The sequence below is a fragment of the Cyprinodon tularosa genome, unplaced genomic scaffold (genome assembly GCF_016077235.1).
Source record: "Cyprinodon tularosa strain WSP-4 unplaced genomic scaffold, ASM1607723v1 ctg6, whole genome shotgun sequence".
Classification (NCBI taxonomy): Eukaryota; Metazoa; Chordata; class Actinopteri; order Cyprinodontiformes; family Cyprinodontidae; genus Cyprinodon; species Cyprinodon tularosa.
This window is the reverse complement of record NW_024039340.1, coordinates 2,814,315-2,826,960: the sequence shown is the minus strand read 5'-3', so window position 1 is coordinate 2,826,960 and position 12,646 is coordinate 2,814,315. Positions and strand designations below refer to the sequence as shown.

The 12,646-nt window shown below is 41.7% G+C and overlaps 1 protein-coding gene across 1 annotated transcript; it reads left to right on the top strand.

Annotated features, from left to right (window-relative positions):
* Positions 1-158: 158 nt before the first annotated feature.
* cmpk2 (cytidine monophosphate (UMP-CMP) kinase 2, mitochondrial) lies at positions 159-12,173 on the top strand. Its single transcript, XM_038307013.1, has 5 exons — positions 159-794; positions 5,523-5,637; positions 5,955-6,156; positions 7,298-7,531; positions 11,506-12,173. Exons 1-5 carry the CDS (start codon positions 213-215, stop codon positions 11,624-11,626), a joined length of 1,254 nt encoding a protein of 417 aa, XP_038162941.1. The 5' UTR covers positions 159-212; the 3' UTR covers positions 11,627-12,173.
* The last annotated feature ends 473 nt before the right edge of the window (positions 12,174-12,646 follow it).

Sequence of the window (12,646 nt, the reverse complement as noted above, 5' to 3'; positions counted from 1 at the left end):
GGATAATGAAAGGCTGTTTACAGTATTTTTGCAGGGGGCATCTCAGGACAACTTTTATCTCAGATCTCTTTAAGTTTTGGATTCCTGAGAAATGTCCCTCTGCTGCCCCCTGGCGGCGCTGCATAGCTTGAAGCTGAAGTTTCGTTTTTCCCTCTGTTTTCGTTTTTCATTCAGCTGAGCGCAGCTGACCAGAACCCTGCAGACACCAGAACATGGCCAGGCACCTGAGGCCCCTCATCCAGCGGTGGCCCTCCAGGGTTTTCTCCGTGGAGGTGGATGGAGCGCCGCTTTATTTCGGAATCAGAGAAAAGCTCCGAGGAGGAGCGCTTCTACCTGCCGTCTTCTCTAAACTCCAGAAGGAGGACAGATGCTACTCTCTGCTTGTCTGCAGCCCGGACAGAATCAGAGGGGAGAGGTTTCATTGGGAACTCAGAGACAAACTGCTGAGGGACCTGCCTGCAGGCTCTGATGTGACCAGCATGTCCTCCTTCCTCCCGGAGGAGAAGGGCTCTCTGGTCAAAGGCTTCTTCCTCAGAAGCCGGGCTGAGGACTCCCCCCTCATAGAGGGGATGCTGAGCCATTTGGAGCAGACTGATCCAGTGTTGGTGTGTTCATATTCTCAAAGTGAAGCCGATGAGCTGTGGACTCAGAGTCTGTGGGTCCCTGCAGAGAAGAACCTGACCAAGTTCTATGTGGTACCTTCAGAGACTCCCAAACATCACCCGTCTGCTCTCAACATGATCAACTCGGATGTTTTCTACAGGTTGGATGAGGCCTGTGAGGTTCTGAAGAAGGTTTGTACACCTTAAGCCGGACATTTTCACAGTTAATAAAGTTTAACAACAATTGGCACATTTGCGCCCTCTGGTGGAGGAGATTTGTATAACAGCTCATGCAGATTCATGCTTTATTTGTTACATTTGCTCCCTCTGGTGGAGGAGATTGGTATTAGTAGCTCATGCAGATTAATGCATTATTTGGTACATTTGCGCCCTCTGGTGGAGAAAATTAGTATAGCAGCTCATGCAGATTCATATATATATATATATATATATATATATATATATATATATATATATATATATATATATATATATATATATATATATATATATATATATATATATATATATTTTTTTTTTTTTTTAAATCTGATATGTTTATGGAATCAACAAAAGATAACACACACACAAAAACGCTTTAAAACCTTAATTGTGTCATTTTCCAAAAGACAGCTTCTAGGTAAAACCTAACTGACAAAAATGATCCAAACAAACAAAAAAAGATGATTTGAGATAAAAATATAAATAATTGCCATATTGTTTGATTTTAAGCATAACTATTAGAAACATAATTTTTCTCCTCACTCTTTTTGTCAGCTGTTGGTCTCTGATTCCTTTATCTGTGACCCTCCTGGTCTCTCAATCAGTCCTCTTTACTGAAATGTCAGCCTTTTCTTACTTTTCAACCCTGATTTTTTTTTTTTGCCCCAAAAATAGAAATGTCCCCATTTTTAAAATTTCTATTTCCTTATGATCTATAATGTGCAAGCATCACGATTTAAAGAAATAAGTCCCCATATTATGGCCATGTATCACCATGAGAAAACAGAAATTGTTTAGTACGTTTACACGGTCCAATACTAGTTTGTTCAAAGCTGTTTGTGATTGTAGCAAATTTTTATTCTATGTATAAAAAAAACAAAAAAACCACTACATATTACATAATTTGGTGAATCAATGTATGTATATTTTTTATAAATTAAGCAGCTTTGGACAAAACTAGAAACAATTTATTCAAAGCAATACCAGTTTTTTTTTAAGTTGATACAAATACCTTTTCTTTTCACGCTAGTTGAACAGATCCGCATGTGCTGTCAGTTTTTTTTTTTAGGTGGGGCCGATTCTTGATCTCTGTTGAACAAAAATGAAACTGTCATGAGCAAATCAATCGAAACATAGCTAATGGAGGGAGTGGCAATGCCTTGTGCTTCAGATGATCCGAAGGCATGGCTGCCCTCTTTATAAATATAGGGTTGAAGGCACGCCTCACATTCTCAAAAGCGCTACTTTAAAGCAAACAGTTTTACACACTTGGACAAAAATTGTTGATACCCCACATTAAATGAAAGAAAAATCACAAAAAAAATTTAAATTTGACAAAAGTAATAATCTATATAAATCATATGAAAATGATTGCTTTTAACAATGCTTCAACATAAAGATGAAAAAAATCAAAGGAGAGGCTTTTGAGGCAATTAAGTCAATTCAGTTTATTTATATAGCGCCAATTCACAACACACGTCATCTCAAGGCCCCTTACAGTTCAACCAGATCATCTAGTCAGATTAAATCAGTTTTCTATCTAAGGAAAACCAGTTGATTGCATCGAATCTTCAGCAATCCCTCATACTAAGCATGCTTGTAGCGACAGTGGAGAGGAAAAACTCCCTTTTAACAGGAAGAAACTTCCAGCAGAACCAGGCTCAGTGTGGGGGGCCATCTGCTGAGGCCGACTGGGGTTCAAGGAGACAGAAGCAGACATAGAAAAAGCAGCTGTAAAAGGCGGCACCGTCCAGAAAACACACAGCCAGGCAGACAAGCTCCGAGCCAGCTCCCATGTCAGAGGATGAAGAGAGTATGTCCAGTCTGTCACAGTCAGAGAAACAGGACTACACTGAAAAACAGGCAGATCTTGAACATCTGTAAACAAAGGTGTTGATGGCAGCAGCACAGATGATGTTTCTCTCCAGGATGGAGTCACAGCCAAACAGGAACAGACCAGATGAAGCTACTATGAGAAAAAGCAGAGAGAGCAGAACGTTAGAGATTGAACTAACAGATTCTGCAGAGTGGGAGAATAGAGATAGAATGAAACAGAATGATGAAATGGGGGTCCCTATGTCCTCCAGCAGTCTAAGCCTATAGCAGCATAACTATAAAGATAGCTCAGGATAACCTGAGCCACTCTAACTATAAGCTTTAAGCCTACCCTTAAAAATAAACAGGTTGTCTGCCTCACAGACTAAAACTAAGTTGGTTCCACAGGAGAGGAGCCTGATAACTAAAAGATGTGCCTCCCATTCTACTTTTAGAAATTCTAGGATGCAATCAAACAATCCTGTCCATGAATCTTCTTCTCCCCTCAGCAGGTATTTCTTCCCACTCCTCATCAACAAACTGCTGCAGTTTGATCAATTTTTTTTTTTCCCCAGACGGCATGTTTCAGCTTCTTCCAAAGATGCTTAATAGGATTTAGGTCAGGTCTCATAGAAGGCCACTCTAGAATAGTTCAATGTTTTCCTATTGGCCATTCTTTGTGTTTTTGATCATTACCCTGTTGAAGACCCATGACCTGCAACCGAGGCAAAGCTTTCTGACACTGGGCAGCACACTTCTCTCTATAATCCCTTGATAGTCTGGAGATTTCATTTGACCCTGCAGAGATTCAAATCCTCTGCTCCATGTTGAGTGTGGTACACACCATGTTACCAAACAGCACAGCATGGATGTAATTTTGCATGTGCATGTTCCGTGCAACGTTCGTTTTGGTCCTCTGCACTTTTTACTGTCCAAAAAGCAATGTTACACTACAGAGCAGGACCTAGCAGGACCAAGCGGAGAACCGCAGCTCAAACTGAAGTTTAGACCCGTCCAAAAGCTCCTGATTGGCCCACTGTCTTTTCTTGTGCGATTGGCTGTCACCGCTGTCAGTCCTGAGAAGCTCACTTTACAAATATCTGATACGCCACTTAATCGGGACTGTGATTGGATGATCAAACACTTCTGAAATCAAAATTCCATCCATGCAGTGACTTTCTTCTAACCTGACTCCTTTTCTTCAAACCTTCCGTTAAAGTAATTTTGGGAAGGGGCTAAAATACTGCTTAGCTGATTGGCCTATGTTGGTGACAGACGGGCCAAATAAACCAATCAGATCAACGAAGCATATGACGTAAAACGGAGCGACGACGAAGAGGAGCCAATTTATAGATCAAACTCTTGCCGAAACCATCAGTCGGGAGAAGAGCAAAAACATCTTTTCCTCTGAGAAAAGCCTCCAGAGCAGTGTTTTGCTCTTCTTTCAGTGAAGAAATACTCTGTAATTCCGATAAAACTTGCTCGATAGCCACGCTAACGCTAGTTTCATCGGCTGAAGCCGCCACGTTCTTTAGACTGAACTGTCGCGCTTCTCGTTGCGTCACACCTCAACCAGCCTCAAAGCCAACGCTGATTGGACGTTCGTTTGGTGAACGGCTCCAAATTTTCTTCAACGGAGAGTCTCCAGACTGATCTGCGAGTGAAACCTTGAAAGCTCGCGAGATCAGGATGGTCTCACGAGGCTAACTTTCTTCAGCCTTCAGGCCCAATGACTGGTTACAAAATTGACACCTGTGATACTAATTAGAGAACACCCCTTTGATTTAATGTCTCTTTTGTCACATTATTTTCAGTCTCTTCTGTGGGAACCATCATTTTTGTCCAGGCCTTTTTCATGAGTTTGTATTTTATTTTTATTTTAAAGTAGGTTGAAAGGCAACGTCTGACTTTCATTTTCATGTAATTTTTATTTATTATTAATTTTGTCACATTGTAGTTATTTCTAGCCTGACGTAGTCCTACTCAATTCTAGTCAGAATGAGTCTGATGCTGCTCCATAGAGCTGTGATTATGGGGCGTGTTTTGAACGAACCAGGAAAAAAAGTGCCTCTGCACTCAATTGGATAGACCTACAACCAATAAGAGCAACGGAGTGCGGGATGTATGTTAAGCGACGCATAGTTGTTGTCAACAAAAATCAAAGCGTGCAGTTGCACGCCTAGAATAAGAAGATGAGCCTTGATCGCATTTCTCTGTTCCTCTTTTAAAATTAATTTACTGTCGATGTCTTCTAGAACAGACCTAATAGCAGAATCTACTCACCTCAACTCTCCGGCGGCAGCCATTGTTGTTGTCACCCAAGCGCGCTTTGGTCACATGGTTGATTACGTTACTGTTGATCATCTGTCCATCATCGTATAAAGCCCGCCCTGACAATTTGATTGGATCGCCAGAGAGTGGGCGATCATACTCGCGCTACTATTGAGCAATGCCAGACCGAACTTCCCAACCTCAAACCTTGTGGGCGGGACTAAGTTCGGAATGGCACCCAGGCTAGTTATTTCTGGGGCCGCTGTGGGTTTTTCTCTCATTATAGAGGGGTACAAATACAGGTGCGTATATGTTGGAATAGTATAGTCAAAGTTCAGACAAAATCTAATTGAGTGTTTAAGGAGTGAAAATGGTCACAGATACCCCTCCTCTAGAGATGTGACCGCATCTGTAGGTTATGGCGGTTCCACAAAGGAATCAAAAAAGAGAAAAATTAAATAGAAAATAAAAGAACATGATCTTTTCAGTTTTTAATTGTAAAAATCTGCTATAACTACTTCCATATTTTACTTTAAGTCCAAGAGGAGAAGGTGAAGCACCTTTTAATGACTCCTAAACAGCAGCAAACTGACTCCTGTTCTTCATCTGCAGTGTGGTGACATCATCCCAGAGAGCCTGTCTGTACTGGAGATGCTTCCCAGCAGAGTGGATGCCAGAAGAAAACCAGACTTCCCTGTTATTGTCATAGAGGGCCTGGATGCCACAGGTTAATGCCATTACCTCATAAATAAATATTGGATCAGCTTGATGCATAGATGTTCTAACATGATGGGTGGCTGTTCTCTGCTAAGAACATTATCTGTCAGTGGGCTCTGCCTAATGGAATATCATGTATCATGACCTCAGAACAGCTACATCACTTGGAAAAAGGTTTATTGAATCCGTCTCTTGTCTAATGCTCTTTATAAACTTGGTGAAGGCTCCCACTTACAGGTCATGAAGGAGTGTTTGGAAAACAGTCTGTGCTTAGTTGTCTTAAAATATGCCTTCCTTTGTGTTTCTGTCATTTTGTTGCCAATATAGGGAAGACTACTCTAACAGAGTCTCTTCGGGACGCTCTGGGGGCCACTCTACTGCGGTCTCCACCCCAGTGCTTGTCATCCTGGAGAGCCCGCTTTGATCGAGAACCTCCGCTCATTCGGAGGGCCTTCTACGCAGTGGGAAACTACATCACTGCTGAGCAAATATGCCAAGAGGGCAGCAAGGCACCTGTTATCGTTGACAGGTACTATACTATGATGTCAGAAATTAGATTCTGCATATTATCTAAATAAAGATGTCGATACAACGCTATTTCTGACATTTTGAATTGAAAAAGCTTCCTGGATGGTAAGTGAAACGTCTTCAAACTTGGAAACAAAGTCCAGTAGATAGTTTTTTTAACTTGATTGGAATGACTTTGACCTTGATGACTGAGAATCCTAGCCTCATGAGACCATCCTGATCTTGCGAGCTTTCAAGGTTTCACTCGCAGATCAGTCTGGAGACTCTCCGTTAAAGAAAATTTGGAGCCGTTCACCAAACGAACGTCCAATCAGCGTTGGCTTTGAGGCGGGTTGAGGTGTGACGCAACGAGAAGCGCGACAGTTCAGTCTAAAGAACACGGCGGCTTCAGCCGATGAAACTAGCGTTAGCGTGGCTATTGAGCAAGTTTTATCGGAATTGCAGAGTATTTCTTCACTGATAGAAGAGCAAAACACTGCTCTGGAGGCTTTTCTCAGAGGAAAAGATGTTTTTGCTCTTCTCCCGACTGGTTTCGGCAAGAGTAGCCTGGCTTGTGGTTGTGTTTTCGTCGTCGCTCTGTTAGTACGTCATATGCTTCGTTGATCTGATTGGTTTATTTGGCCCGTCTATCACCAACATAGGCCAATCGGCTAACCAGTATTTTCGCCCCTTCCCAAAATTACTTCAACTGAAGGTTTCCAGATGGATATGTGGAGCAAATTCATCTGGCGGAGTCAGGTTATGAGAATCCAGCGCCTTTATACAATACAGCACAGAAGAATACATTTCATTGTCTATACATTGCCTTTAACCCATCCCATTGGGAAGGGTTGGGCTGCCATTGTGCAGTGCCCGGGGAGCAGTGTGGGGTTAAGGATTTTGCTCAGGAATCAAGAATGGAGGCTGTGGGGATCAAACCAGGTACTTGCCAAGTTCTCAGAGTACAAGCACACTGCTCTAACCACTAGGCCAAAACTCCCCTCAGATATTATAGGTGAAGAGCTTTAACACCGGAAGTTGTGGATCCCATTGAAATCAACATCTATAACTCTCACAAATTCAACCTTGTTGTCAAATGATACAGGAAGTTGTTATTCAGCTTCATTTGGCTGTTTTGGTTAATTTTTTTTATGTTTGTCCAGATTCTGGCACAGCACAGCAGCTTACGCCATCGCCACTGCAGTAACCGGTCCGGTTAGTAACCTCCCGCCTGAGGGCTCTGAGCTGTACTGTTGGCCCGGTGACCTCCTCCAGCCCAGCCTGGTGGTTTTACTCACCCTGGACCCAGAGGAGAGGAAGAGGAGGCTGAGGAAGAGAGGTTTGGTGAAGACTGACGAGGAGCAGGAGCTCGATCACAACCGACTCTTCAGACTCAGGTTCTTAGTATTCTACATCTGAGAGACGCTCTAACTCATTGTTTTTATTACAGTAAATCTTTGAATCACATATTTGATAGAAAAAAACTCTTGGTGAACTTTTTTGCGTTAATCGACTCCAATGCTTTTGAAAATGATTAATTATTTTTAGACACAACATGCACACGATTTGGTATAAATCCTCAGGATTTTGGGACGTAATTCAAAACAAAGTACAACTTAAGTGTCATGTTCAGCAGAAATGGTTGTTGCTTTCTAAAAAAGTCTGAGGCAAACAGAAAGTGAAATCTTGCACGGATACAAATTTTCCAAGTTTGGAATGAGTGTGACCTGGATGACTGAGAATATTCCCCAGCATGTGTAAACCTTTAGTTTGTCTTTGCACAGTTTTTGGTTTCCATGACTTTAACCAACATAAATCGAGGATACTTTTGAAAAGTTCTAACCAACATGAAAACTACAGCGGTGACACAAAAATGTGTAAAAAAAAAAAAAAACTTTTACAGCAGCCATTGCTCGACTGACTAATTAGTAATGGCTGCAATGGATTTTATTTGGGGAGTTAGAGTAAAAGAGGATGCATTTATGGTAGATTTGAATTGTAATGACTTAATTAGAATTTTCCGCTCACTTCTCAATTATGTGTTGTGTTTCTTCATCGCATCAAGTGTGTTGTCATAGTATAAGAAAATATAAGAAGACTTAAAGGTGAAAATAACGTTTTAAAAAGGGATGAACCATTATGCCAAAAATCTAAATTGTTTAATAATTTTTCACCAAAATTGCGATTGCAATTTTATTCAGATTTTTCCTTTGCACTAACCCAAAGCTTGTAGATGTTTCACCTAAAGCTTTTGGTTTTTAACAGCGTGCTCATCCAGAGTCCATTGTTACAGGACTTCGCTGTAACCACTGTGTGAAAAACTTGCTAGCTGCTACTCTCTACCTTTCTGTGAGGCGAATAAACCCACTTCAAGCATTTAACCACCTAAAGGGCTGGGTTGAGAAATTTAGTGTCTTACTCTTGTTAAATGTAGATTAAAAATGAAGTGCCCCGGCACTTTTAAAATAGCTTTTTATCAAATTGCAATTATATTGCAAATGCAATTAATAGCCCAGCCCTAATTTTAACACCTCCCGGCCAGTTAGTGGCGCTCTCGTGCTGGCCCTTGTTAAGTACTATTTGCTAGGCAGTTGCTAGCTCTTCTTAACATTAACCTTAGCTGTCCAGAAGGAACAGAAAAGGTAAATGTTTGAAACTCATGTGACTTCAACTTACTGCTCCTATTGGGGCAGAATCCCATGTTGGCGTTGTAACCAGATATCAATATATTTTAGACCTGTCAAAATTTGCAAAACAGGTACTTTCAGTAACCTTTATATTTGAATTAATATTAATATTTGTGATTTAAAGTTGTAGCTATGACCTTTAAAGGGACATGGTCACATTTTACACCCCTACAAAAAAGACCAAAAGCACTTTATCCTGATAAAATAACGTTTTATACACCAAGCGTCTGTCCTAATAGTGTTAAAATAGGCCTTTTTGAGTCTAAATAGATTTCCAGTATCAGGTGCTATGGTAAATGGCCTGTACTTATATAGCGCTTTTTCAAGTCAGGAGACTTGACCAAAGCGTTTTACACTACATTCATTCACCCATTCATGCACACATTCACACACTGATGGTGGTGAGCTACATTGTAGCCACAGCTGCCCTGGGGCTCACTGACAGAAGCGAGGCTGCCGTACACTGGCTAACAAGGGAGTTCTTCCAGATTGACGAGTCTGACCAGCGCCATCTCTCTGCGCCGAGTCCGACGTGTGGTTTTTGGTCGTCTAATGCGAGCAGGCAGGTTGCATCAGAGCGTTGGGTTGCACAGTGTGAGAACATGCACTGTGAGCTCTGAACTTTTAAACCCTGCGGTTTCATCGTACAGTTTAAGCTGTAACTGCTTTCAACGATTGAAAATATCACACAGTGTATGCCCAGCTTAAAGGTATACTATGCAACTGGTGTTGATTTTCCAGCAAGGCTCCCCCCAAAGGGCGAAAGTAAAAGTGCACTGTCGTAAATATGCTCAGCTGTTCTCCTGGTTTCTCCGTCAAGCCAGGCGCCATTGTTTTGAGCTTAGCAGACAGGCGAACGCAACGAATCACCATGTCTACTGCGGTAGAGAGCCCTTTTCCTCTTTCTTGCCTGCTCCGACATGGGCTTTCGCTGTTTTCTCGCTGGTTCCGCCATGATAACTGCACAAATATCACCACTGCGCTAGCAACGAGCATGCCTGTCACTGGGGGCTTGTAGCAGTTTTCGCCGTAAAGCAAGACCGACTCTCGCGATGCACGAGACTTCTGAGCCTGTGGGTGCGGGCCGAGGGTTCCTGCAATTACAAGTACGGTATTTCCCCTACAGACCACCAGGGCGGCCGAGAAAACCTTTGTTCGACCTGAAATGACTCATTTAATCATCCAAAACGTTATGAAGCACATCAATTAACTGAAAAATGTTGCATAGTATTAACCTGACTCCGCCAGATGGATTTGCTCTGCATATCCATCTGGAAACCTTCCGTTGAAGTAATTTTGGGAAGGGGCGAAAATACTGGTTAGCTGATTGGCCTATGTTGGTGATAGAAGGGCCAAATAAACCAATCAGATCAACGAAGCATATGACGTACTAACAGAGCGACGACGAAAACACAACCACAAGCCAGGCTACTCTTGCGGAAACCAGTTGGGAGAAGAGCAAAAACATATTTTCCTCTGAGAAAAGCCTCCAGAGCAGTGTTTTGCTCTTCTTTCAGTGAAGAAATACTCTGTAATTCCGATAAAACTTGCTCGATAGCCACGCTAACGCTAGTTTCATCGGCTGAAGGCGCCATGTTCTTTAGACTGAACTGTCGCGCTTCTCGTTGCGTCACACCTCAACCCGCTTCAAAGCCAACACTGATTGGACGTTCGTTTGGTGAACGGCTCCAAATTTTCTTCAACGGAGAGTCTCCAGACTGATTTGTGAGTGAAATCTTGAAAGCTTGCGAGATCAGGATGGTCTCACGAGGCTAGCATAGTATGCCTTTAAGGGGTGGGAATATTTTTGCAAGTATTTGTGGCTCTAATCTAAATTTAAATCTTATATTTGCTAGATACTTATTGCAAATAAAGTGATTCAAATGGTTCTTTAATTAACTTAACTTGCACCTACAAAAAACACTGCAAAGACATATTTGTTTACTAAAATCACTCTTTTTGAAATCAAAAATGTCAAATATTTATTTCATTGTGTCATGTATGGCAGAGATGAAATACTTTCCTTTTTCCATTTCTCTAGTAGAAAACTGTGATGTGCTCAAAGTTTAAAAATGCCAAAAAAAGTGAGAGAACAGAAACCCATCAGCCTGATGTCACAGGAGAACAAATGTTTACTGCTTTTGGTTATAGGCTGTGTGTGACTGTGGAGTCACAGATGGGTGCAAACTGCACAGCACTTTCACAGTCTGACCAGTTCAGTCTCAGTCTTATCCATCAAACACTTAACAATCAATTACCGTCCCGTGAGAAAAGTGCCTGATGAGAAAAAGCAGGTGATTAGTTGCCGCGCTGCTGTGCTCCACTACGCTGGTCAAAACTCACAGCCCGGTTAGTCGCTACTCAGACAGGTCCATAGCTACTTTCATTCATCTTCTCCACTGACGTAATGGCCTGTCCACATGGGACGCCCAGATGTTGGGCCAGCAGAATTAGAAAACAGAAGGAGTTAGGAAGACAGAGAGATTCAGCAGACTGCCAATCGCCAACATAGGCAGGAGTTTTATAGGAAAAGAGACAAAAGCAGCACTCTAAGCCATCTGTGTTGTTTATTTAGCTTGAACTGGGTTTATTATAAAAAATTAAAGCATGAATCAGCCTCTGGTTTTCCTGTCATGTTCTCATATTGCTCACTTGTTGGTCGATGTGTTTGTTCTTATGTGCAGAGTTGAGGAAGCTTATCTGAGAATCGTCGGCCCAGCCTGCATCACCGTGGATGCAAGCCCCTCTGCAGACCTAGTGCTCCAACAAGTGCTGCTTTTAATTAGGGCCAAATGCCACTTGTAAACAGTTCTCGTTCTCCTCCAACCCCCAAGCTGGCAGCCGAGAATTCAACTCATGCAGGACCGCGTGTGGCCACTGGGTGCCAGTAAGGTGCTGTCAATGAGGCTGCAGGAGGGCAGGTGGCCAGATTGGAGTGTGGAAAAGAGATTTTGCTCACAATGAGTAAAGGTTGAGTGGCCAGGAGCCAGAACGGCATGCTGCAGACAAAAAATACATATTAATGGAGAACACAAACACTCTCACAGGAGGATTGTCAAAGAAAAGTCTGTATTTCATTTCTAACTCTGCTTTTACAAAGCAGGCTTTTGTGCAGCCTTCAGAATCACACTTTATCTGTAAATAATAGATGCAGACATCCACCATGGCGCTTAAGTTGTTTTAATTCTTAACAAAGAAACGCTAAATTTGAACATATCTCATGACAGAAAAAGAAAACGCTCCCAGCCTCCAAAGTAGCCTTATCCTTGGTAATGTTGCATTAAAATTATTTTTCCCTTCTGAATGTTGTTGTAAAATGAAATACATGAAACAAGTTTAAATAAAATGTTGATACATAGATTTTGTTTTATACACACATTAAAAAGATACAGTCAACTTTCAACCTACTTTAAACCAACTTTCCAGAAAAATTAATGTGAAAAACTTTTTTTTGGTATATATACCCAAAGGCTCTCAGCTGGAATGTTGAAATCACATGTGAACATTGCTTTTTTTTTTATGTTACTTTTATTCACTTTGTACAAGAAGTTTAGGTGAAGTGCATTAAGGTCTTAACAGTTGTATGATCCTAGCAGTCAAATATGTCAGTCAAAGAAACTCAAAGTCAACTATATGTTCTGCAGACTTTCCCACCTGTCCCAACAGTGAGGAATGAAACAACATAGGAATATGAAATGCACCCTTGGCCTTAAAGTGTTGAAAAAGAAATACAAGAGTACAAGAAGTTGGGATTCCTGAACCAGGAGTATGTTTGTTGGAACTACACCTAATGTAGTTCCAACTTTTCCGAGTACCTAACATGAA